This window comes from Gorilla gorilla, chromosome 2 (assembly GCF_029281585.2).
Source record: "Gorilla gorilla gorilla isolate KB3781 chromosome 2, NHGRI_mGorGor1-v2.1_pri, whole genome shotgun sequence".
Classification (NCBI taxonomy): Eukaryota; Metazoa; Chordata; class Mammalia; order Primates; family Hominidae; genus Gorilla; species Gorilla gorilla.
Window position 1 is genome coordinate 182682800 of NC_086017.1, and position 27885 is coordinate 182710684.

The 27885-nt window shown below is 37.7% G+C and overlaps 1 protein-coding gene across 3 annotated transcripts in view; it reads right to left on the reverse strand.

Moving 5' to 3' along the window:
• Positions 1-2686: 2686 nt before the first annotated feature.
• PLD1 (phospholipase D1) overlaps positions 2687-27885 on the reverse strand; it is a 209754-nt gene continuing 184555 nt past the window's right edge. For all 3 annotated transcript variants that reach the window (XM_063704354.1, XM_055381467.2, XM_055381468.2), the window contains 4 exons: positions 22197-22331; positions 14120-14273; positions 7153-7270; positions 2687-5162 (listed from right to left, as the gene is read on the reverse strand). In XM_063704354.1, coding sequence (XP_063560424.1) covers positions 4938-5162; positions 7153-7270; positions 14120-14273; positions 22197-22331 — 632 coding nt within the window. In that variant the 3' untranslated portion in view covers positions 2687-4937. The remainder of the gene's footprint in view (positions 5163-7152; positions 7271-14119; positions 14274-22196; positions 22332-27885) is intronic.

The following is a 27885-nucleotide window of genomic DNA, read 5'->3' on the forward strand; positions in this document are numbered from 1 at the left end:
TGGCTTATGCCTGTAATCTCAGCACTTTGGGAGGCCAAGGCGGGTGGATCACCTGAGGTAAGGAGTTCGAGACCAGCCTGGCCAATATTATGAAACCCCGTGTCTACTAAAAATACAAACAAACAACAACAAAAAAAAAATTAGCCAGGTGTGGTGGCAGGCACCTGTAATCCCAGCTACTCGGGAGGCTGAGGCAGGAGAATGGCTTGAACCCAGGAAGCGGAGGTTGCAGTGAGCCAAGATTGTACCACTGTACTCCAGCCTGGCTGACAAGAGTGAAACTTTATCTCAATAAAATAAAATAAAATAAAATAATAAAATAATAAAATAAAATAAAATGATTAGTGTGATAGACTTTCATTTATCCAGTGTTTGATTACTTTTAAATTAAAAATTATGAATGGCATAAAGAAAAAATAAAATAACCTATGAAATTAAGCTGGGAATTTTTGACTCCTTTAATGAATCCTTCCAATCTCAAGTGAAAACCAGGAACATCTTATATATGAATTAAATTGACAATAAGAATCGTATTCTGATACTTGCCCCTTTTTTAAAAAATGCATATCTACTGATTCTTCTACTTGCATCTTATTCATAGAGGTGGATGAACTCCTTTTCCAGTGGATTTCTAGATTCAAGAAACTCTCAAGGCCTAGGCCTGGGTAAACTCATTTTAGATCACCAAACTTCCAGTAGTAGTTGACCTCAATGAATAGTCCAAGGAAATACAAATATATACTAAGCACACTTAAAATCCTTTAGCATTTACTCCTTTTGTATAAGAAATAGTAGAGGACTAAGGAGACATGACAGGTCCTTGTCACCCCTGCTACGGAGGGTGACAGGTACCAGAAAATGCTCAGGTGCCACATCAGATCAGGCAAGTTAAAAAGAACAATGACCTATGTGAAAAAATTGTATTTTGTCAGTCACTTTAAAGTATGAGTTAAGTGAATATTTATTATAGACTGAATGATGTTTGTGTCTTCCCTCCCAGCTCATATGAAGCCCATATCTCTGATGTGATGGTATTTGGAAATGAGGCCTTTGGAAAGTAATTCAGGTTAGATGACGTCATGAGAGTAGGGTGCTCATTATAGGATTAGTGGCCTTGGAAGAAGAGACACCAGAGAGCTTGCCCTCTGCCTCCTGTGCTCACACAAACAGGCCATGTGAGCACACGGTAAGAAGGTGGCCGACAAGCCAGGAAGAGTCCTCACCAGAAACCTACCATACAGGCACCTTGATTTCCAACTTCCTGTCTCTGGAATTGTCAAAAATAAATTTCTGTTGTTTAAGTCACCCAGTCTAGAGCATCTTGTTTTGGCAGCCTGAGCAGACTAATATAAGGCCTCATTTTTTTTCCAGAATACTTTTTCTTGTCTTTTGAAATAATTTTTACATAACAAGAAGGTGCTGTGGTAGTGGATAGAAATTGAAGGAATAAGGAACGAGGAGGCCAGTGCGGTGGCTCACGCCTGCAATCCCAGCACAGGGGAGGGAGCTCAAGCAATCCGCCCGCCTGGCATTGGGCTGGAAAAATGCTATCTGTACAAACAATACGAAAATTAGCTGGGTGTGGTGGCATGCACTGGTAGTCCCATCTACTCAGGAGGCTGAGGTGGGAGGATTGCTTGAGCCCAGGAGGCAGAGGTTGCAGTGAGCTGAGATCACACCACTGCCAGCCTGGCCACAGAGCAAGACCCAGTCTCAAAAAAAAAAAAAAGAGAAAATAAAACAAAGAAAAAGAAAAAAAAAAGAAATGAGGAGATGCAGAAAAAGTTCAGGCTCTATATACATAAATTTATTTTTCCTAGTCTTATATCTGCAGAATGACTTCTCAGCTTGTTGTTTTTGTCTGGAAAAGTATTAATTCATGATATTATAATTTCCCAAGTTCTTACATAAGAAATTAACTGTCCATATTGTGAGTACTTATAGACAAAATTTCCTTTCAAAAGTGCTTTGAAAATAAACATTTTGTTCTACAGTATGCCACACAATTATCTAATGACCAGCTCTCCATGCCTCCCTGTGATGCATTACAGGTGAGAATTAAAAACATCCCACTGAAGGGTGAGTCATGGGCTGGATACTAGATTCAGAACAAATGCCCCCACCAGACTTGCTATGCTAAGGCTATCCTCCAACGACTGAACATGGCCAATCTGAATAGCTTTAATAGACCATGGCCACTTTCATTTTTTGTAATACTAGAATTTTTCCCTCTTGAAAACAAAAATTATTACAGAAATTAGCAGGATGTCAGGTATATAGCATTTATAGGCATTTCAAAATAGTCACTTTGAAATGTTGAGCAGATTCATGATAGATTTTCAAGGCTTTGAATTATTTACATTTTAAAAGGTTTATCAGATATTGCAATGTTAAAGATAAATTATTTGAACTTCTAGTAGGTAGTAATGGTGTCAGAGAATGACAGGTAACTAAGTCATACAGTACATCTTGTGTCCACATTTCAGGCAATTTTTGCAGAATGCTGTACTATGTAAACTGCTACTGCAAAAAAAAAAAAGCAATTATTGCACTGAATTTTCCATAAAATCCCTCCAAGTAAATCTTATCACCTCTTTGCAGATAAGCATCTTGCCTTTGGGAAGATGGAATAGAAAAGGAACTTGCCATAGAAAGCAGTAGTAAGACTTCTTATATGAGACTAAGATTTTCGTTTCATTAGCTCTCTCCTTCACCTTGTTTATTAATTCTACAAGCATTTATTGACATCTCCTATGTGCCAAGCACTGGTCCAGGCTCTGGGGATACACTATGAACAAAATACAGTGAAGTCCCTGCACCATGGAGCTTACATTCTAGTAGGGGGAGACAGACAAACACATAAATACAAAATATCAGAGGGTTCAAAACAGCTTAGAGGTATCTTGCCTGAATTCTGTTTACTGCATATCCTCATTCTTGGGCAATGATAAAGTGAAGAGAGAGGCCAACAATGGGCTGCAGCAATGTTGCTAGTCCCAGCTCTACCATCTACACATTAAGTGGATTTAAGTGAGTTCTCATCTGATCTGAGCCTCAGTTTCCTCATCTATAAAATGGGGAGAGATGGGATTAAATTACTTATAAGGGAAAGGGTCCTTTCAGGCTTTTTTCATGAGAGTAGGGTGCTGAAAATCAAGAGCCAGTTTGTTGACTCCTCTAAGGTTTAAAAAATATTTAAATATAAAATCTAAGAAATCCTTAGAGATCCCATACACTCAATACTTCAAACGCCAATCTGAACTTCTTTCATCAATAGCAAATTCTTATTTACAATGGCTATAGAATGAAGTCATTTTACCATCTTTAGCCATATGAAAAATAAGTTATTTACTTATAAAAACATTCATTTTTATTACTGGTTACAAAATCTCACCTTATTTGTGAAATGTTCCCTAGCTATGAGATCCTGCCCTTGATGTGACACTATTTCTCTCTTCTGCTAACCCCTATCCCTGACTTTGTGTTCCTGTTTAATTTTTCCAACTGAAGTATTAGCTTTATGAAAACAGGGATCGGCTCCTTGCTTCTTTGAAGAACAACCCAAATGAGAGTATGTCCAGGTAAGCCACAGACATGTATAATCATTACACCTGCATTTTGTTTTACAGGTACAGGCCTTTTGGGAACCCACATTAGCTCTTTAGACTGTCAGAGTTGTTCTGCTTAGTAAAATTTAGTTTATCAAAGGGTACCCTAGCATCCGAAAAGGAAAAACACGTTTCCAGACTAATTCACAGACTAGGGCATTGTAACTTCACTGGAAGCCCTGGTGAGAGGCGTTAATACATATTTAATAATGTAAGTGAAGTAGCACATATTTTATAATCAATTAATTTTTCTCAAAGAAGATAACGTAGCAGAAGACCTGAATGTCAAACAAGGTTAGACTCATACTTACTAACTTGGTAGGAGTTACGATGCCTCTGATTCTCTTGAAAGACAAACTGTATTCACTGGTTTGATTTTGAAATGTAGAGATCAAATTTCAATCAACCCAGCAGCTAAGGATGACAGGAAATTTTACAGGACTAGAAGGAATCATCTTCTCTTATCTGGATCTGATCCCCCTCGACACCTTGGGGGTTTCCGAAGGCTGTGTGCTCTCAGTTTTAGCTGGTTGTTATGTAATCAAATATCCCATGCATGTTTTTACATTTGATCAGGTGGGCCTAATCACAAGGACTCATGTTGTCAGTGCCTTTGGGAGCAAAATGAAATAAATCTCTGTCTCAACATTGGAATTTATTCCTTCCTGTTGCTTCGTGGTGTCAAGATATAGTGTCAATGTTACCAGAAGTGCCTAACACAGTCTCTTGTGTAGGCTAAAGTCTGCCGTGTTCGTACAGTGACTGAAAAGGAATAATGACTATATCCTCATTTGGGTGAATGTTACTACTTCAGGACCAGATGAGCAGGGGCATCCCATGTAACCATGAAGAATCTTGAAGCAGCATTACAACATCTAATAATAAACAATTTCTCAAACAGTGCTTGTATGAACTGCAAGATGAGGGCAGGTCCAGCTAGACATTGGCTGCATAAATGAAGATCAGAGAAGAATAAGGAGATTCAGACAACTTTTGGCAACCTAGATCACAGTTACAGGTAAATTCTTGTTACAAAGGAAATGGATTTTGGTATATGGAATTTGAATATGTGTTTTACTCAACAGAGTACATGCTACCAACAAGAATGCAGCCCCCTTTTTACAAGTTAGGCAGAAGGAATTATAAAGTCTTGCTGATGTTCAGAGTCCTTATATCAGTGTGACTGCAGCCCTCCCCAGTCATTCCAAAAGGTCCTTGGTTGGATACGAGAATGTGTCAGGCCTGGCTTTGGCTATGACATCTCCAGGAAGTCACTGTGTGCAGTGTGGTCTCCAGGGTGGAAGTCTTTGAGCTGCCAATGAATATCTCTTAAGTCCAAACCTCCATGGGCACTATGGCCTCTTTGGTTCCAACAGAAGGCAGTAGGCTTTCTTCAGACAAGAAATAAAAGGGGAATTGCACCAAAAATCCACGGATCTTCTTCAGTTCCTCCTCAGCTCGAATGGGATCTTCCTTAGCTAATACGGGCTTGTTTATAAAGTCTCTCAGCTGAATTAAATTGTGTACTTCATCATTGGGAAGGCACCGGAAAACCTGATTAGAGCATAAATAGAAAAATGAGTGAAAAGTTTAAAAGCGAGCACATGGCCTTTATGGAAAATAATTATTCCAACAGACAAGACCTCTGTTGTATGAAACATATTATTAGTCTTATGTTACAGCACAGACCTGATTTAAGAGTTGGTTATCTTATAACCAACAATAGATAGATCTGCTACAAATAGATAGATCTGCTTCCATTTAAAAAATCATGGCTAGTGGCAAGAAATTACACTAATGTTACCCCACATTAAGGTTAATTTTTTTTGGATAATAATCATCCCTGAATTTCACTGGAGCTTCTGGTCTAAGAGGAATATTGCATATTATATTTTCCCTAACTTTTCTTGAAAGAGGCTCATATCTGTACCTTTACATAGCATTTTCAATTGTTAATATGTAACACTTACTTTGCTGGTTGTAAATGAGTTTTGGATATCATAACACTTCACCCCTGAATACTTCTCTGCATGTATGTCTTAAGAATAAGGACATGTGCCTATATAATCACAGCACTATTCTCACACCTAAGAAAATTAATTATATAATGTCATTTAAGTTATGCTTCATATTCAGATTTATCCTGTTATCCCAAAAATGTCTTTTATAGATGTCTTCCCCCAAATCCAGGACCCAAATAAGGCTGTGCACTGCATTTGTAAAATTACATTTTAATGACTCTATGCACATGACCTATTTGATCATGGCCTTCAGTCCTCAGGATGAAATAAGGTTATACAGGGGTCAGGCACATTGGGTCATGCCTGTAATCCTAGCACTTTGAGAGGCCAAGGCAGGCAGATCACTTGAGGTCAGGAGTTCAAGACCAGCCTGTATCATAATACAAAAATTAGCTGGGTGTGCTGGTGGGCACCTGTAGGCCCAGCTACTCGGGAGGCTGAGGCAGGAGAATCACTTGAACCCAGGAGGTAGAAATTGCAGTGAGCCGAGATCATGCCACTGCACTCCAGCCTGGGCAACAGGGTGAGACTCCATGTCACTAAAAAAAAAAAAAAAAAAAGGAAAGAAAGAAAAGAAACAAGGTTATACAGATAGTAGACATGTTTCATTAAGAATAATAAGTTTCTCTGCTGGAAGGGGCTCTAAGAGAAAAATTGCGTATTTTCCCTGATTTTTTTTTAAAGAGGTTCACGTCTGTACCTGGAAGTCACGAAGAAGAACACAGACTTATCCAACTTCTCACAGATGGTCAATTAGTCTGGGCTAGAACACAGCTTGAATAGTTTTCCCTGATGGGCAACTAGCTACTTTTCGAAGTAAGCTGTTCCACTGTTACGCAACTCTTAACTCTTTTACATTCTTTATTACAACCAAAGGATAGACTTCACAGGCAATGCATTTGGTATGCATCAAATGGAGCTGGTTTTAAAACACCTTTCTAAAACTAGAGCTGTCCAACAAATGACATGTCTTGTTATTAATATTAACAAGATTCATCATAAGGATGAATACTGTTTACTATACACTATGTGCTAAAACCATTCACTAGACTATTCTTTGTCCTCATAACTACCCTTGTGAATATTCCTCCCAATTTATAGGAGAGGAAAAAGAGACTCAGAAAGTTAAGTCACTATACACAAGGTTATAACACCAGCAACGGGGTGAGCTAGGCTGGACTCAGCTGTGGCTTGTTTTTTTATGCCATCTGCCCCTCTTCTCTTTGTCACTAGACATGTACAAAGGCTGGGTAACCAGGTGCTAAGGATGCTGCTGATGGGATTCCTGCATCACAGGAGAGATTGGAATGCTGCTAAAGCCTCTTCTAAACCAAAATCCACAATGCTTTTGGCCTTTGTTTTTCAGGGTCCACAAAGAGGTATTTTATTACAACCTGGACACGTATTAGCTTTTTTATGTTTATTAAGAATACCCTGTACCAATAATATGCAGAAATAACAATATGCTTTTTGTGATGAGATTCCGTGAAAAGAAACAGAGGAGGGGAATACGTGAACTTCACCTTGTCATAAATTGTAGCATTTCGAGCTGCTGTTGAAACCCACACCTCCTTGAAGAATTTGTCACTCACTGGATCCTCAATGTCCTCACTTGGGTCATCAAGATAGCCAAGGACAACCCTGAAATACAAGTGACCTCCACATTGAGTAACTGAGATAAAGCAGTTTGTTGCAGGATATATGTCTATTATATCTATCTCTATATATGCAAATATATATATGCAAATTATTTGAGAGACCATGACCTAGCTACTCTCATATCCTCAGAGTGCCTGACATAAAAGAAACTATTGTCTGAATTGACCATACATAAACAGCGGACTAGACATAACAAAAAATTCTCAAGCAAACGAGACAAGTTTTAGAAGTGATATTTGAAAATTATAATAACACTTGTACTTAGAGAAGGCTTTAGGATTAAAAAGCACTTCCACCTTAATCCTGTGTGGTAGGCGGGACAGATGATTCTCATTCTGTAGATAGGAAACTAAAGTCTCGAGGCACACTAGTAATGGAGTTAGAACTCAAACTGAGGGTAAAGCCCTTTTCCCACGTACTTGATAGGCTGAAATAATACCAAGAAGACCTGTGCTATCTGGAAAGAGCAATAGGAAAATTGGCCTTGTAAGGCTTTGGCTTTTATATTAAGTGAAATGGAGAGTGTAGACGTCAGTGCAGAGGAGTGACAGAATCTGACTTACATATTAAAATACGGCTGCTGTATTGAGAACACACTCTGGGGGGCAAGGGTTGAAACAGGGAGCCCATTTAGGAGCTACTCCCATAATCCAGGTGAGGTATGATGGTGGCTTGGGCCTGGGTGGCAGTGGAGAGGAAGATAGAGCCAACAGGTTTTACTGATAGAGTGAATGTAGGGTGTGTCAAAAAGTGAGGCATCAAAGATGACTGCAAGGTTTTTGTCTTGAGCAACTATAATAATGACAGCTGTAGTCACCTTTAGCTAAGATAGGGAATTCTGTGGGTAGAGCTGGTTTGTGGGAGATCAGGAATTCGATTTTGAGCCTGTTGAGACATCTATTAAAGATGCAAGTGGCAGTGCTGAGTAGGCAGTAGATAAATGGAACTGGGGTTTGGGAGAGAAGGCTTGTTTAGAGATATAAATCTGAGAATTGTCCTCATGCACATGCTCATAGGCTGAATGTTTTTTTCTGAGTTCACCAAATAAGTGAGTATAGACAGAGAAGAGGACCGGGTGTACATCAACAGTAAGGGAAAGGAGGAGGAACCAGCAAGGCTGGAGAAAAGCCAGAGGATGTGGAATCCTGAAACCACACAAAGAAGTATGTCAAGGAGAACTGTCCAATTCAGATAAGAATTGACCACCGGCTTTAACAACTGGACATCATTATATTGTTACCCTCCTTGTATTTAAATAAATGTAGATTTGCATCATCATTTTAATGGCTGCAGAGTTTCCTATCATGTGAAATTTATTGAACCAATTATTTCATTATGGACTTTTGGGTAATTTCCAATTTTTCATTATTATAAACAGTGTTACAATGAACATAGTTTATTCATCATATGTGATTTTGTACATTTCAGTGATCATTTCATTAGAAGAAATTTTAGAATTAGAATTCCTGGGTCAGAGAATATGCAAATTACTGCAAGAAAGGCTGTACCAAAACATACACTATTAAGCATGCATATTTTCCCAGTTTTCTCCAACATTACCAACTCCTGAAAAAGTTCAATTCTGTAGATATTAAAGGACACTCATTTTAGTTTTAGTCTGCACTTTTTCCACTGTATAAAAATTTTTTTAAAATGGATCTGGCACCATAGGCTTTCTAGGATTCTTGACTTTTATAACCTCAAAGTTCTGTTTCCACTTCAAATAATGTGCCTCCTTCAGACTACACGAGAATAACTTTTTTTAAAAAAAGATTTAAGAGATGTTTGCACATAGACATTGGCTGCTAATTGAGACCCAAAGCACAATTTTACTGCATCAAATGTGAATGACAGTACAAATGATGACAGTAAGTCAATTACTATAATACCTTTGATTTGGGCCAGATTTAAGAAGCTGAAAATTGAGCAGAAAGAGTTTTTCTGTAACTTTCCTTTTAAATTAGAGCAAGAGATAAGCCAATGTGTCCACCAAACTATCAGGTAAGGGCTTGTTTGTAGAAAAAGTATTTAAATAAGTCTAAAATAGGCAATATATTATTTTCCCTGGCAGTATTTTAATTATAAGAAATTTATATTAAATGCAGAGTAAAAATAATATGAAGTACTCTGGATGTTCTTTTGAGAACTAAAGTTTGAGAGAAAACTAATTTTATGTTGATGTATTTAATGAAAATTATTTAATATTTGCTTATTCATCAAAAAAAGTGGGACAGTAGGAAAACCACAAAAAATTATTTCTGTTCTTTCTGTTCCTCATATCTATCACTTTAAATGATTCTGAGTCCTAATTGTGTGGACAATGGTTTCTCTTGAGTGATGGTTATATTTGGAAGGTTTGGATAATTTTCTAGGACTTGAACTGTTCAGCTTATAGCTGTGAAATTTAGTGCATGTTTGATTCTGTCTCTATTTAGAATTGATTTCACATTGAAATAAGTCTCTCTATTTCTATTTTAAAATAGGCCAGATGGAAAATGGAGTGAAACTGCATTTTTTTTAAGTGAAAAAAATGGTTGCAGTCTAGTCCACAATATTTATCTTTGGGAATGTTTCCTAATAAAAGGAGGCTAAAATTGACACAGTGTTTTTGTGGTGCTTTTAAATATATTATCTGTGTTTGCCATTGGGGCAAAGTGAAAATAATTATTTAAGAACAACTGCCTCTTTAACACAATTTGAAAAATGCGAAGAAAAAGAAAGCACCTAGAAACAAAGTTAGCATAAGTATAAGATCAGCATTAAATAAATGAATTATTTACTGTAGAATAATCTTCCTCCGCACCAATAATAAAAACCCAAAGCTTTATTGAAGAACAATAAAATATTCATATAAATTGAAGTCCATACCTTGTTCTTCAACAAGATGACTCAGTATTATAAAGGTGTCAATTATTTTTCTTCATCTATAAATCTGCTATAATTCCAATTTTATAAAACTAATAAGAACTTGAGAGAACGTGAGTAAACAATTCTAAAGTCCATGTGGAAGAATTAATGTTTATGAATAACCAAGATTATTTTGAAAAAGAATACTAATTTGAAGAAGTGGTATGGCAAAAAGTAGTCTTAAAATGCACAGCCACAATAATTACATGGTATCACACTGGCATGCAAGTAAACAGACTTTCAATATGGCATAACAGAGAGACTAGCGAGAAGCCAGAACAGATAGTGATTCAGTGTATCTTAAAGGTGGACTGCAGATAAGAAAGACAAAGAGTCCTACTGCGTATCGTAAGGTTCCAGATCAGCTGTTAGTTGAGAAAAAGAGTCAGGACCCCGACCTCACTTCTTACACTAAAATACACTGCAGATGTTAACTGTAAAAACTAAAACCAAACAAGCACCAGGAGAAGACACAAGTAAATGTTTAATCTTAGGCTGAGGAAGCTATTCTAAGCATACAGAAAAAGGCAGGTGGGGAAAAAAAAGAAAAAAACAGATTGATTTGATTAATAAGAATTGAAAAATTTCCCCCAAATTCTCCAAAGATGACTAAAAGCCAACAGGCAAACAAAATTTGCAACACATATGACAAAGGAATAAGCATCCTACACATATTTAAAATACTTATAAATCATTAAAAGAAAGTTAAACAACAACCCCATTAAAAAGTGGGCAAAAGACAATGGAAAAGACATTTTTTAAAAGAAGACACACAAGCAGCCAACAAACATAAAAAAATGCTGAACATCATTAATTATCAGATAAATGCAAATTAAAACCACAACAAGATATCATTTCACACCAATCAGAATGACTATTATTAAAAAGTCAAAAAACAACAGATGTTGGTGAGGATGTGGAGAAAAGGGAATGCATATACACTGTTAGTGATAATAGAAATTAGTATAACCTCTATAGGAGACAGTATGGACATTTCTCAAAGAGCTAAATATAGAACTATCATTCAATACAACAATCCCACAACTGGTTATCTACCTAAGTTGTCCTAAAAATGACACCTGCACTTGTATGTTTATCACAGCACTATTCACAATAGCACAGTGTTGGAATCAACCTAAATGTCCTGAGCAATTACATAAAGAAAACACACACACACACACACACACACACACACACACACCAGAGAAAACTACTCAGCCATAAATAAGAATGAAATCATGTATTTTGTAGCAACATGCATGGAGTTGGAAGCCATTATCCTAAATGAAATAACAGAAAGTTAAATACTGCGTGTTCTCACTTATAAGTGGGAGCTAAACAGTACATACACATGGATGTACAGAGTGCAATAACTGACGTTGGAGACTCCAAAAGGTGGGCGGGTAGGAGGTGGAGTGAAGGATGAGAAATCACCTAATGGGTACAATGTACACTATTTGGGTGACAGTTACACTAAAAGCCCAGACTTCACCCCTACACAATGTATCCAGGTAACAAAACTGTACCTGTACTCCTTAATTGTATAAAAATAAAAAGAAAGTTAAACCTTCCAGCATAATGGGCAAAGGATACAAATAAACTAGGCAATTTATGAAAAAAATTATACATGGCTAATAAACACATTTTTAATTCTAAAAAATGTGAATTAAAATGGTGAAATTCCATGTGAAATCTAACAAATTGGTGAAGATTAAATAAACTCAGTCAAGATAGAAGGAATAAGCCCTCTAAAATATTGCTAGTGATATAATAAGAGATCAAAGGAGACAATAAAGAAGGTGAACAAGAAGGTATCTACAAACATACCCATTTTTTTATATCAGCAAAAATATCTGCCAAACGATGAGGGATTAAAGGAATTATGGCATACACATACAATAAAATATAATGTAGCCATTAACATATTATAGAAGAATACTCGATGACATGGAAAATGTGTGTAACATTGTTTAAATAATAAAAAACATGTAGGCCTGCAAAATTCTAATTTTGTTTTAAAAAGGGAATACAATATATTAATATCTATGTATAGAAAAAAGTGGAATGACATATATCAAATGTTAAAACTGTTATCACAAGGTGATGGTATTACAGATGAATTTAATTTTCTTACTGGTTTTCTGTATTTGCCAAATTTGTACATAAAAATGTGCTGTAATCAAAAACCTCTACCTTCTATAATTATTACACATTTAAAAAGTTATAAAGAAACTCATGACTTTAAAGAGAATTCTTAAGTTCTTATGGAACTGAAAAGATATAACATACATTCCAGCTTACAAAAGGAAGTATTTGTCTTTTATGTATGCCGCAGTAGACAATCAATGGGTTAATTAGCAGGGTACCAATTTTTAAATTCTCCTCTGCTAAACAAAACAAATTACCATTAGAAGCTAATTGAATTATCAATGGTTTGAAAATCTTCTTACTGGCAAAACAAGTAGTAACAAAGGCAATAAATACAGCAATAAAAGTTGTTAGAAGGTATTGACAGATTTTGAGGGATGGATTTTTTGAGCTACTTAGACAGAGACAGCAGAATGTCTCTACAACTGAGGCTTATGTTGGTCTTGGAAGCCGAAGTCTGGATTGGTAGGAATGAGAGAAGTGGCCTCTGCCTTCGCCGGGAGTTAAGTGCTCACTAAGCGCCCATCTGCAAGTGAGCCAGTTTCCAAAAGGGACCATTTAACACAAAGGAAACAACAGGCTGAAGCGCAGTGCCCTTCCCGAAAGAGCATAACGCACTGATCTTAACTATATCAGGGCCACCTGCGGCATCCCACTATACAGGCCGCACCAAAATTGCATTATGGCAAATATAGTTCTAGAATCATAAAACTGTGGACTTCCTACAAAGGCCTAGAGTTGGGAGAGTAGTCAGGGTGTTCCACAGCCGGTGGGGAAATGAGTGTCTGCAGGGAGCAAGGGAAACAGTGAAAGGAGACGAGATTATATTACTTGTTCCTTGTGAGATAAGAAGCCATTGGACAGTAGTGAGCAGAGAAGCAACATGATCTAGAAGGTTCTAGAGGGACCACTGTGTTGAGAAGACACAACAGGGGACGTGGACAGTTACAGCGCAGCCCTTGAAAGTTCTAAATAACAGTTTATTGAATGGACTTATTCAGGATCGCACAGCTGAAACGAGCCCAGCTTCCTAGCCCAGTATTCTCTCTGCTTCACCACAGATTAGTTTAAAATTTGCATCTTCTTGCCAAAGATCAGGGATCTTCGACACCTGGAGTCATTTTAGACCTGAAAACAGAAGTTCCCACATTTAAATTTTACACCAGCAGTCACTGGCATACCCCTTCAATAATTTTTATTATATCCTTGTATTACTGGAATTAATTTGATTTTAAAAACTTAAATGGAAGCTGGAGGGTTTGACCTGGTCTAGTCCTAAATCAGTTAAGGACTAGTATTTAATTGGCTCACGTCTGTAATCCCAGTGCTTTGAGAGGCCAAGGCAGGAGGATCGCTTAAAGCCAGGAGTTTGAGACCAGCCTGGGCAGCACAGCGAGACACGGTATCTACAAAAAATTTTTAAAAATTAGCTGGGTGTGGTGACGTGGGCCTGTAGTCCCAGCTACTCGGAATGCTGAGCCAGGAGGATTGCTTGAGCCTAGGAATTCAAGGATGCAATGAGCTGTAACTGCACCACTGCAGTTTTTTCTACTGCACGTGACAGTAATAAAAAGCTATTAAAATAAAAAATATTCATGTACCACCTAAAGTCATTTCGCATACTACTGGTGGTACATATCCTATATTCTGGGACACACTGTTTTAGATGAAGAAGAACCTAGGACGACCCGTGTGCTCAGGGCCAGAGTTCAGGGCTGGGTCCCAGTGACTGCTGCAGTGGAAATGCATCAGAGAGACACACTTTGGCGGACTGACCTAAAGCACTGTAGCCGAAGTCCTTGGGCAAATCGGCCAGCTTGGTACTCTTCTCCATCCATTACTGAAGGAACAGTCTCTGTATCTTGCACAATGACAGCCATTTCACTGTCACGCTTTCCCAGCATGCTGCGGTCATTTATGTTGGCAGAGCCTGTAAGGAGAAACAGTGAAGCTGAACAACCTCCCTGTTGTGGCAGACACTGTTGGTTGCCCTCCCAACTCCATTCATCCTTGCAAACAAAACCGTAATTTTGTCCAGGTTTTCAAGGGAAGATGTGTTTTTAGGGAGGTGGGGCCCTCCCTAACCCAGGGGTGAATCTTAATCAGTCTAAGCCAGCCATGGTAATTTCATTATTTTTATTAGTGACTGGCTTAGAAATGGGCTCTTGACATGGTGCTAGCCAATGTGACATGAAGGAAAGCTTCTGAGAAAGAGTTTCCCCTTTGTATAAACACACAAAAAATGGATTCTGTCTCTTCCATCCTTTGGATATTTTGGCTTGAAGGGTTGGAAGAAGAATGATTCCAGGAGCTGCTGCAGCCATTTTACAACCACTAGAGAACAAACAAAAAAGCTTAAAAAAAATGCTAAGTAGAAAAAAGAGCCAGGCATGGTGGCTCATGTCTGTAATCCCAGCGCTTTGAGAGGCCAAGGCAGGAGGATCGCTTAAAGCCAGGAGTTTGAGACCAGTCTGGACAACATAGTGAGACCCGGTCTCTACAAAAAGTTTTTAAAAATTAGCTGAGTGTGATGACGCAGGCCTGTAGTCCCAGCTGCTCAGAATGCTGAGGCAGGAGGATTGCTTGAGCCTAGGATTTCAAGGCTGCAGTGCGCTATAAACTGCACCACTGCACTTCAGCCTGGGTCAAAGAGCAAGACTTCATCTCTAAACAAAACATAAAAATAACAATTAAAAAAGAAGAAAGATTCTGGATCTTTAAGTCATTGAATTAGCCAACCTTTGAATATTCTTACCTTCTGTCATGTGAAATAATATATTTTCCTTATTTTCTACATTGTTCCTCATTGTTTCACACACTTCTAGTTGAGTTTTCTACCTTGTGGCACTAAGGATTCTAACTGCTATAATCATCAAGCACTTGAAAAAAGTTCAGTAGGAAAGATGGCTTTGATTTTGGAGTTAAGAATCAGGCTCTCTGTAGGCTTTAACTCAAAGTCACATAACTGTGAATGTCAAAACTCAAGAGTACCTTCATAATTAATAGAGTATAATCTCAAATACAGATTGTCATTTGTGGCTTTGGGCTTTCTGCTTTCTTGCCTCCCTCACTTGTGTAGCATGCCAATAGCTTCTGTATCAACTTTCCTCCATTCTATTTTTTAAAATTATTAATTCTCTTTATTAGCTCAATACCTTGTTCATTCAAGGAGTCCATTTTTTTTTAAATCCAAGTGAGCTGAGAATGTTGACTTTCACATGTGAAAGGCAAATATTTTGCTATTAGTTCAACCTGTGCTTTTTGCAGTCCTCTGCTGTGTATTCAGGAACCTCATCACGTTTTTTTGCATTAACCTCTGCAGATTCATGCATTTGAATCCTTGAGGTGTCCTGCAAACTACAGAAAGGGCCTGACTGACTCTTCTTGTTCCTCTTGCTCTAGCTGCAACAACTCCACTGCTTCTTCACACGTGGAGCAGAAGGGTCAGGTTGAACAGGCATCCTGGCGGCCCTCTGACTGGAGCAGCCAGAGCTGTAAGGTGACAGCAGCCCTACCAGAGCTCAAATGGTGAGATGAATGAGAAAAGCTGCCCTTTCCTGAAGAGACTTTACTGCCTGTTGCCAGAATACTGTCATGTAGTTAATATATAAATCTATGAGGACTATGGATGTGAGTGTTTCCCCATGGTGGCCCTGGGTAACAGAGAAAGGATCAAGCACCCTACAGAAATGTGAGAATGCTACTGGAGTGCTGCTGAAAAGTGGGAACCTTTGAAACACTTTGTTTTGTTAGCAACAAATCATCTTTTATACATAGACTTACATCGTGGTTATGCTATAAAATTTGCAGCTATATCTTTGAGCTTGACAGTTGCCCCAACATTAATTTGGGCAATTCACTTAATCTTTCTCAGCTTTAATATAATCTTTCATAAATTGAGATAATAATATAGACCTTGTAGGGATATTGTGGGAATTAAGTAAGACCATGTGAAAGCACTTAATGATTTACAAGCTGCTCTACAAATGTTAATTATTACTGGCATTATTATCAGATCCTTGTTAACTCTATAATATCTGCACCGGAGAACGCTGCCATAGGAACCGACCATTTGACGGAATGTAGCATTTGTTTAAAGAAGCCTCCTCTCTGGCTTAATCGCCCCATGTGTGAACTGTAGGAGCTCAAAGATTGAAGTTCCCATATTGCTACTTTAGGACTTTTACTGTGCCCCTGGAGCCAGCAGAGGCCGCTGTCAGGCGGGGGCTGCTGGATTGAACTGCCATCACTGCTTTGTTTAGGGTCAGGAGAACCTGGGATGTGAGCCAGCCTGGAGAGCCCCCTCCACACACACATTCTCCCACGCGCCCCCATTCCTCTCCCACCACGGTGGGCCCCGACACTCCCGAGGTGAGGAATACATTCCCAGCGTTCTGAGCTGGAATTATTAGACAGAGGGTGTCGTTCTTGTATTTTAAGGGCCAACATGGAATTACCCAGATAACTGACTCTCCACCACGTTAAATAAGTGTGTTGGCTGCTATTTAATAGGCATGTGAGGAAAGAAATGAGAAAATTTTAGATGAATGAATAAATGAGATATAGTAAGATATGATGGATGTAAATGCTCCCTCCATTCATTCATGTATTCTGAAAATCAAATTCAGAAGAACAGTTGTAGTATTGCCCTATTTTTACACAACATATGAGGAAGAAGACAGAACAAGAGATCTAGAAAGATACACACTGAACTGTTAACAATAGTAGGTGCTTTTCAGTGAAGAGAGAGAAGAAAATAAGGGGAGTTTTGGTCTTTTACTCTATAAGCATCCTTCTTGTTTATATGACCTGTTCTGAGTCTGCTATTAGAAAACATTCTAAAAATTGTGAATATGGCAAAATACAAAAGGCTATATGAAAATATGTGTGTAAAACTTAACCAATAATAAAATAGTCATCACCGAATTTATTACCCTGGCCAAAAACAATATTACCACATCCCAGAAGGCTTTGTGCACCTTCCCATGCATACCCTTCCCTCCCCAAGAGGAAGACTTGATGTTTAACTTTGTGTTCATCATGCTCTGAATGTTTTCCTAAACAACAAAAAAAGAGTTTACTTCTGACTTGTTTTTAATTTATATAAGTGGAATCATATAGCAGATAGTCCTTTGAGATTTACTTCTTTCATTCAGTCTTATGTCTTTGAGATTTATCTGTACATAATTGTAATGCATTTCTTTTCCTTGAATGAACACACTAGGGATTTCTTTATTTATTCTGCTATTGATGGATGTTTGGGTTGCTTCCAGAGTTTTGCTGTGATGCACAATTCTGCTCTACATGGTTGAGTATTTGTTTCTTGGTATAGACATGTGTGAGTTTCTTAGGCTCTGTATGTAGGCGTGGGTTGCCAAGCTGCAGGGTGTATGACTTTACTAGGTAACACCAGAATGTTTTCCAACTTACACTCCCAACAGCAGTGGAGGGGAGTCTGTATTGCTCCACAGCCATGCCAATACTTAGATTGCCCAACTTTTAAATGTTTGCCAGTCTGGTATTTTTAAAAACTCTTATTTGTCTCATGTTAATGAGAAACAACATTTTGTCATATGCTTATGAGGCTTGGGTATGTTCTTTTTGGTGAAGTTCCTATACAATTTCTTTGCCCATTTTTCTTTGGACATTTGTTTTTTCTTATTGATTTATAGGAGTTCTTTATGTGTTCTGTATATTAAATGGGTTGCAAATATTTCAGTTTGTGGTTTATCTTTTTATTCTCTTTACAGTACCTTTTAATGAAGAAATTTCTGAATTTTAATGCAGTTGGATTTATCTTTCCTTTCCTTTGTGGTTTGTGCTTATTTTGTGTGTCTCACTTAGAAATTGTGAATCCTTGTGTGGTATGCAGAATAGCACCTCTCCGAAATGTCCGTGTTCAAATCTCCGAAAACTGTGAATATATGTTCAATGGCAAAGGGGAACTAAGGCTGTATATGGAATTAAGGTTGCTAATCAGCTAACTTTAAAAATAGAGTGAGTAGCCTGGATTATGCAGGTGGACCCAATACAATCATAAGATCTGTAAAAGTGAAAGGGAGTCAGACTGAGTTATGATTACAGAAGAATGGGTTGAGACTTTTGGGAATTTTCAGAGATAGAATGTTGCTGACTTTAAAGGTGGAAGAAGGGGCTGTGAGCCAAGGAATGCAGGCAGCCTCTAGAAGCAAGCAAATGGACTCTCCCTAATGGCCTCTAAAAGAATGCAACAGCCCTGCTCACACTCTGATTTTAGTCCTGTGGGACTCACGCTGAATTTCTAACCTACTGAAGTGTCAGATAATAAATTTGTGTTGTTTTAAGCTACTAAGTTTGTGGTCATTTGTTACAGCAGTAATGGGAAACGAACGCACCAACTCTACCCCGTTTTAGTTTGTTTTGAAGGAAAACTGGTTCTTCTATTGAGCACACTGGGTTACTCTGTCTTTTCTGTCTACTTGTATTTCCTTTGCCTCCAGGTCAGAAGTTCTCAGCTCCAACCACACATGAGCATTACCTAGGAAAGCTAACAAGGAAGCTTTTTAAAAAATACTGATGCCAAAAACAAAACCAAAAAAAACCCAAATGCCTGGCCCCAAACCAGACCAACTAGATCATAATTTCTAGAAATAAGAACCAGGCATTGGTATACCACTCCATCCCTGTATCCATTGTTAATTCATATTTTTGTTTTGATCCATTTAAAAGTAAATTGCAGACATGAGGAAATATCCCCCTCTTTACTGGGGCAGCCCTTCAACTCCAGCCTCTCATCTGCCACAGTGAAGCCTGCTCTTTAAATCCTGAGACTCATGACCTTGACTTAGTTTCTCCTCCTACCCACACTTGTTGATTGCCCCTGAACCTTCTTGTTCTGGTTTGGCAACATCCATCCTAGTGTTTCTGCTCTCATAGGGAAGGAGTAGCTGCCTCTCCTCCAGCCAGTGATCTCTGGGAGGGCAGTGGTACTGTTTTACTCACGTTTCGCATCTCTCTATTGTGCTTTGCAGTGGGTTAGTGAACATTAAAAACAACCGTTTCACTTAGTCATCAGGATAGGCTTAAAATCTACTTGAAGGGGAGCTTGGCTTTGTTTTGGAAACCGAATATATGTGTCTGGTTAAAGGCTAAAATTAAGATGGGTAAGAAAACTGGATTTGGTCACAGATTTCATGACCAGCAGGGTTACCCAGGGCCACAGGCAATTAAAGCTATGCACAAAAGAGATCTTCAGTGTGAGAAAACAAATATTTCCCCATGAGGAGTAAAATGAAGATAACTGGTCATTTTTCTTATGTCAGCTATTCAATCATTCTGGCATAAGTTTGCCATGGAAGAAAAATTAATCATACATTACTTAAATCTCCTTTAAATGTTTAAATACTTGCTTAACACCTGTAAAATATTCTCAACCTAACTTCTCAAACTCCTCTCTGAGAATTTTAAACACTGTTTTCTGTGTTAGGAACTTAAATAGGGTGAATGTGTTAGAACAGTAACAATAAACCTGCTTATTCTTGAGTTTTCACCGAGATAAAAAGAACAAAAGAAACTCTGGATTTTTTCCTTGGGAGAAATCGATTCTCTAAGGCACTTGGGGAAGGAAAAAAGGAATCCAGCCTCCACGGACTAGCAAGTAAGACCTCTTCAGACTCCCAGGGCCATATCCTCAGTTTCAAGAGAATGTGTAAGAATTGTGTGCAAAATTGATCAAGTATTGCTAAACAAAATAAATTGGAGTCTTTGAGTGTTTAGAGACTTTTCCAGAAAATAAGTCAATTAAAAACCTCAACACATTTATTTAACTGTTAGCTCTGTTACCGAAAACTAATTTGTATTTATACTTCATGTAAAGTAAACGAGGCTGAAAGTCAAAATGACCTTTCAAAAAAATATTTACATCTGTCAGTTTTTACTTCAAGGCTTCTGAAATCTTGGTGAAGAAATATGTGGCTTTGTTTATTTTTCCATTTCAGCAAACATCAATAGTTTTTATTTCTTACTGTCATTGTCAAATTTAATTCCAAAGTATTCTGAGATTTGCTTTTGAAGAGCAAGTCAGAGTAGCTCAGGAGAAATAAATGAAATCTTGTGTATTAGGGCAAATGGGGGAATAAATAAACTCCTAAAGAGCTTTTATCCCTATAGGCCAGGAGATAAAAGAACGATAGTTTTTAAATGTGCTATACAAATATTAAAATTGTGTATGTGCGTGTGTGTGTGTGTGTATCTCACCATACTGTGGTTTACAGTTTCTGGCTATAGACGAGGAGATAAAGGAACATTATTTTAATGTGCTATACAAATATTAAAAGTGTGTGTGCGTGTGTGTGTGTGTGGTGTGTGTATGTATCTCACCACACTGTGGTTTACACAGTTTCTGGCTTCAGAACTATGTTTCTTTTCTATTCAAATCATGTTCCAGATAAGACAGTCTTATTCCTCTCAGATATGAGATATGTTTTCTTTTCTCGGTGGAGAATAGAAAGCATATTTATTGTCCAAAATTTTCAAAACACTCCATGACATTTAGTTTCTCGAATAATAGGAAAGTATCTTGTTATAGCTGATAAACTACATTTCATTTGAAACAGATGAGCAGAATTCCCATTAGTAGGACACATCATCTCTCTAAATAACATGACCCACACTGGTTACCTCATTTACCTGGTTGATTATTTATATTCTATCATCCTGGACTTCCAATACTCATTTCATATAATATTAATATTAGAAGTCGAAATAATTCAATGATGGAAGAATGAAGCTTTCTATGTATATAAAAGAATGAAGCTGAACATCTACCTCTCTTGTCAAGCTAATCTAATTTGGGTAGAATGTACAAGTTATTTAGGAGAGTAACTCTCCTGAATTTGTCAGTGGGAAGAGGCCTTTGGAAAAATCTCCTGTGTATCCTTGACAAGAAAAGACTGCAGACCTTAGTGCAGGGCTACATCCTATCATTAGTACACAATTCCCACTTCACCCACACACGTCAACAAAGTTGGACTGCTCTACATCCTAATTAATGACATGGAAAACATGCATGTTAGGAAAAATAGTGGTATGCATAGAGGCAGCAATATTTTACCATCCTTCTGATTTCGACTTTTGTACAACTTCAGATCTGTGGTAATGGTTAGGTGGATGTGGTATAAACACACACGAATTACCACAAGGTACTCACTTATGACACACTTTCCCTCCCCATTTATCCTCCACCAATCCCTGAAATCTGGGCACTTGGATTGTAAATAAAAATTAGGGGATAGCTGGGTGTGGTGGCTTGGGCCTGTAATCCCAGCACACGGGAGACTGAGGTAGAAGAATCATTTGAGACCAGCCTGGGAAACACAGTGAGACCCCCATCTCAAAAATAGTTTTAAAAATTAAAAAAAAAAGGGAGTAATAAAGAATTAGTGAAATCTGGCACATTATTGGACTGCTGGGTTAAACAGCTGCCTCTGGATTCTGCAATTTTCACGAAGTCCATTTAATTGCTCTGTACCTCTGATTCTTCACAGATAAAAATAGTTTAGTTCACAAAGAGATGATAAATGCTTGAAGTGATAGGTACTGCAATTGCCCTGATGTGATTGTTATACATTGTATGACTGTATCAAAACATCGTATGTACCCCATGAATATATACGCCTATTCTGTACCTATAACAATTTCAACAACTGGGTTAGAAAGGATGTAAGAGAAGAGGATGGCTTCAGAAATGTTTTAGTTATGGTGTTACTGTCTGTTTCAAATGCAAAGGATGCTTAGGAGGAATAGCAGCAAACATTTTTGCATGGGGTAAGTCAACTGGCAAGGAATACAATTATAGACCATATACTGTACTTACCAATAATAACAGTGTTATCATCAGCAATTAACAACTTGCTGTGGACATAGATAAGCTCAGTGACTAGGTTTCCTTCGAGCTCTGCATGTGTTCTAAGACCACAGAATGATATGTAATTTATCCACTGATTACCAACTGCAAATTTAAAAAGAAATTATTAAAATTAATATGACCAAGCTCAATAAATGTACATTAAATCTTATTGTTTCTCAAAACATACTACTTAGACTGTTCAGAATAGATTGTATATTATATGTATATGTTTTCTATTTCAGAATTCATCCAGGATTTATTTTTGATATCTGAATTTCATATTGTCAGTCTGAATGGCTTTCTCTCTCTCTCTCTCTCTCTCTATATATATATATATATTTTTAATTGAAGTGTTTTCTGTCTTCCCTTTGCTAAGGCAATCCAAAAAGCTATTCATATATGAACATTTTATTTTAATGATTTGATGAGTTAACTACTGAAGAGTGATGGTTAAAGCTGAGCTGGAATAGATTAACCAAGACTTCAGTGTGACATTTGCTTCTATCCTGCTTGACACTTGCTGCAGTTTGAATCAGATGCAAGGCGTGTGCGAAACCACCTGATGCTACATCATTTGTAGCACATTCAGCGCGAAGCATCAGTTAAATTCTGCAGACTTTGGGTAAATAAAAATGTTGGCAATGAAAAACCACTCCTCCCTTTAGATCATTAAAATTAGGAAACAGAAGAATCCTTACTAAATTAGACTTAGAATTTTCTTCAGAGCAAGCAGCACCAGGTTTGTACTTCAAAATATTGCCATCCCTCTCATCACATGGGGGCCATTCACACGATAAGAAGAAATACATTCCATACTAAGCCAAGTCATAATCATGACCCCTGTTGTGAGTGTTAGTCACAGGATTTTTATGGTCTTTCTCCCACACAGCAGTTGTCTTGGATAAGCAAGTCTGATACCAAGAATAAATGGAGTGGAACCAAACTATCACAAATTCTCATAGAAAGAGAGCATACATTTTTTTTTGTCTTTAAGAGAATTTGAAGCATACTAATAGAAGGGTGGCAGTTCATCTCCCATTTACTGGTTTCCATTTATTACTGATGGTTTCTATTTTGCTACTGATGTTATTCAGTGTTTCTATTAAGTTTGGGTATCTTGGAAAGAAATTCATTCATAGGTTATGTATAGAGATGCCTCCATTTAGAGATAGCTCTCCCCTCATATATATATGAGTGATGTTGTATAGCTGTGTTTGATGAGAGTTGAAATGTTGGTATACTAGTGCACCATGTGTAAGAGATGCATTTCTAAAACGTTTCATGTAAATGAGGTTTTTGCAATTTATTCCCCCATTTGTTAATGTTATATTGGAAAGACACTTCATCTGAAGAATCACCTCCTTTTTTAAGTCTTTTCTGATCCATTTCCTTTTTTAAGCCCCTCAGACCTATAAAATTCCTGGAAAACACTTCTAAATAATGCCTAGTATCTTACAAACATTTATATAATCCTCAATTTATTCTACTGTTGCACAGGAACTAGGTCTTACACATTTTTGTTTCTCATCCTTTCACAGTGCTAAAAAAAAGCTAAATAAATGTATGAGTGGATAAATGAATATTCAGGTATCAGCTGAAACTAAAAAATATTTTACCTTTTAATTTCTCTGTATCATCTACTCTCCTACAGCTGGATCATGATCTAGAATTTATAAGTTTAAGATACAAAGCAGCTTTTCAAAGGAATCATGGAGCAGGACCTTTGCTAAAGTAAATATTTTTTTACAGTAATTTCCATTAAAATTCACATTGAACAATATAGTAGACCAGTGGTTCTCGGCATGCACAAAGACCACCTCTATGGAATTTGTTAAAAGCAGATTCCTGTGACTCTTCACAGAATTCTGATTCAGCGGAAATCAATTCAGTAAGTCCCCGAGGGGATATTGTTTCTGAATGACACTGCCATAGAGCTTTGATAATTATTTAAGATTAGTATACACTAAGAAAATAATACACCATGACCAAGTGAGATGCATTCCAGGATGCAAGTCTGCTCATATGAGGAAATCCATTATTAGACATTATATTGATCAATGTAGGGAGAAAAATAATACAATTATTTTAACAGATGCTGGAAAGCTTTCGACACAATTCAGGATCCACTCCTGATAAAAGCAATGAAGAAAGTAGGAAATGATGAATACTTTCTTAACATGCTGAAAATATATATAATATATGTATTATATATTTATATGCATATGTGGGTATAATATTTTCAATACTATTTAATATTGCCTTGGAAGTATCAGCCAATATAGTTGTGTAAGAGAAATCATATAAAAAGTAAAGTCATCTTCACTTGCAGATACTGTGAAAACATACCTGAAGAATCAGTAATAAAATTATATCAAATAATAAAAATATTAAATATAATAACAGGATATAAATTAACATATAGAAATCAATAGCCTTTATATACACAAAACAATAACCACTTAGAGAATATAATCACAGACAAAGCCTCATTTAGAATGACAACAAAGAAAATAAAAGAGATAAACAATGGTTCACGTGCAAAACTTTTATAAAGAAAAAGTTAAAAAACTATCAAGACACAAGAGTAGACTTGAACAAATGGAAAGATTGCTCTTGTTCTGGGATAGAACAATTCACCATTAGAAAGATGTCAACTCTTCCCAGGTTAATTTATAAATTTAATGTGATCTCATTACATTACATGAGATCGCATTAATGTAATGTAATATAAGGTAATGTAATGGTAAAAATACCAACAAGTTCTCATGGAGTTAGATAACCTGTAGTTTGTATGGAAAAATAAACATGCAAGAATAAATTGAGAAAAATGGAAGAGAAAACCTATGAGTCATTAGCCCTATCAGATTTTTTTTTTTTTTTTTTGAGACGGAGTCTCGCTCTGTCACCCAGGCTGGAGTGCAGTGGCGTGATCTCGGCTCACTGCAAGCTCCACCTCCCGGGTTCACACCATTCTCCTGCTTCAGCCTCCCAAGTAGCTGGGACTACAGGCGCCCACCACCACGCCTTGCTAATTTTTTTTTTTTTTTGCATTTTTAGTAGAGACAGGGTTTCTCCATGTTAGCCAGGATGGTCTCGACCTCCTGACCTCGTGATCTGCCCACCTCGGCCTCCCAAAGTGCTGGGATTACAGGCATGAGCCACCGCGCCCGGCCAGCCCTATCAGATATTAATACATACTATAAAGTCTGTATAATTAAAACAGTGCAGATCTAGCAGATAAATAGACAGATACGCCAGTGAATGGGATAGAAAGTCCAAAAAGAGATGCAAATACATAAGGAAAATTTGTATATGATAAAGGAAACAGCTCAAATGATAAGGACAAGGCTTTTTCAATAAAAAGGTGCTAGTACAGTTCCATAGCCACCTGAAAAAGATAAAACTCCAAATTTTTTTAAACAAGAATAAACTCCAAATGGATCAGAGATAAAAATGTAAGCAAATGAAACCAGACAAGTGTTAGAAGAAAGCAAGGGTGAATTCCTCTATACTTCAAATGTAAGAAAGATTTTGTAAGTATCCAGAGGCACAAAAAAAAAAAAAGATTTGTAAATTGGTTAGATTAAAAAAATAACAACACGTTTGCATGACACAAAACACGACAAGCAAAAAACAAAAGGCAGAAGACAAACTGGGAGAAAGTATTTGCAGTACATGTCACAGATAAAGAGGTGATAATCCTAACATATAAAGAACTCTAAATAATTGAAGGGAAAAGAAAATCAAAATCTTAATAGAAAAATGGGCAAAACACATGAATAGACAATTCACACACACAAAAGATACATTTGAAAAGATATCCATCTTGACTCATAATTATAGAAATGCAAATAAAAATGACGTTGAGAAACCGTTTGTTATCTATAAGATTGGCAAATAATAAAAAGTACAACAACATATTCTGTTAGTGAGAATGGGCTGAAGACAGACTCTCTCATATATTGGTGATGAAAATGCAAATTCGTACAAATTTTTTGAAGGGTCATTTAGCAATATCCAACAAAGCTACCTATGTGTTTACCTCCTGACTCAGCAATCCCACTCTAGAAATTTATGCTAAATATATACCTTCAACCAATAAGAATATATGTATATATATTAATATATACACAGTTACCCATTGTATATAGTTCTGTTAGAAGCATATAATGGTTGTTGAAGACAATCTAATTGCCCATTCATAACACAGTGATTGAATACACGCAAATCCACATATGGAAGACTATGCAGTGTTATGAGAAATGAAGAACTCTGTGAATTAATAGGGAGTGATTTCCAGGATATTCTGTTAAATGGAAAAGGCAAGGTGAACAAGAGAATATGCAGTATATTTTTTTGTGAAAGAGATCAGGAGAAATAAGAAAATACACAACTATCTGAGCATTTTTCCAAGAAGAAAGACAACAAGATTAACCTAGAAACTGATGAAATTGGTTACCAATAGGGGATGGATAAGTACAGGGTGAAAAAGATGGTTGGGGTAGAAACTGAAAGTATAGAGGAATGGCATTTATTTAAATATGCTTTTTGTATAGTTCTGGCTATTGGAAGCATAGTTCATGCATTCAAAAAAATAATCAAGAGAGATTAAAAAAAAAAAAAAACCCTGAGAGTTCCCCTTCCTAGTCAAAGAAAGAGGTGACAGACAGCACCTGGAAAATTGGGTCACTCCCACCCTAATACTGCGCTTTTCCGATGGGCTTAAAAAACAGCGCACCCGGAGATTATATCCCGCACATGGCTCGGAGGCTCCCACGCCCACGGAGTCTCGCTGATTGCTAGCACAGCAGTCTGAGATCAAACTGCAAGGTGGCAGTGAGGCGGGGGGAGGGGCGCCTGCCATTGCCCAGGCTTGCTTAGGTAAACAAAGCAGCCAGGAAGGTCGAACTGGGTGGAGCCCACCACAGCTCAAGGAGGTCTGCCTGCCTCTGTAGGCCCCACCTCTGGGGGCAGGGCACAGACAAACAAAAAGACAGCAGTCACCTCTGCAGACTTAAATGTCCCTGTCTGATAGCTTTGAAGAGAGCAGTGGTTCTCCCAGCACGCAGCTGGAGATCTGAGAACGGGCAGACTGCCTCAAATGGGTCCCTGACCCCTGATCCCTGAGCAGCTAACTGGGAGGCACCCCCCAGTAGGTGCAGACTGACACCTCACACGGCCGGGTACTCCTCTGAGACAAAACTTCCAGAGAAACGTTCAGACAGCAGCATTCGCGGTTCACAAAAATCCACTGTTCTGCAGCCACCGCTGCTGGTACCCAGGCAAACAGGGTCTGGAGTGGACCTCTAGCAAACTCCAACAGACCTGCAGCTGAGAGTCTTGTCTGTTAGAAGGAAAACTAACAAACAGAAAGGACATCCACACCAAAAACCCATCTGTACATCACCATCATCAAAGACCAAAAGTAGATAAAACCACAAAGATGGGGAAAAAACAGAGCAGAAAAACTGGAAACTCTAAAAAGCAGAGCGCCTCTCCTCCTCCAAAGGAACGCAGCTCCTCACCAGCAACGGAACAAAGCTGGATGGAGAATGACTTTGACGAGTTGAGAGAAGAAGACTTCAGACGATCAAACTACTCCGAGCTACAGCGAGGAAACTCAAACCAAAGGCAAAGAAGTTGAAAACTTTGAAAA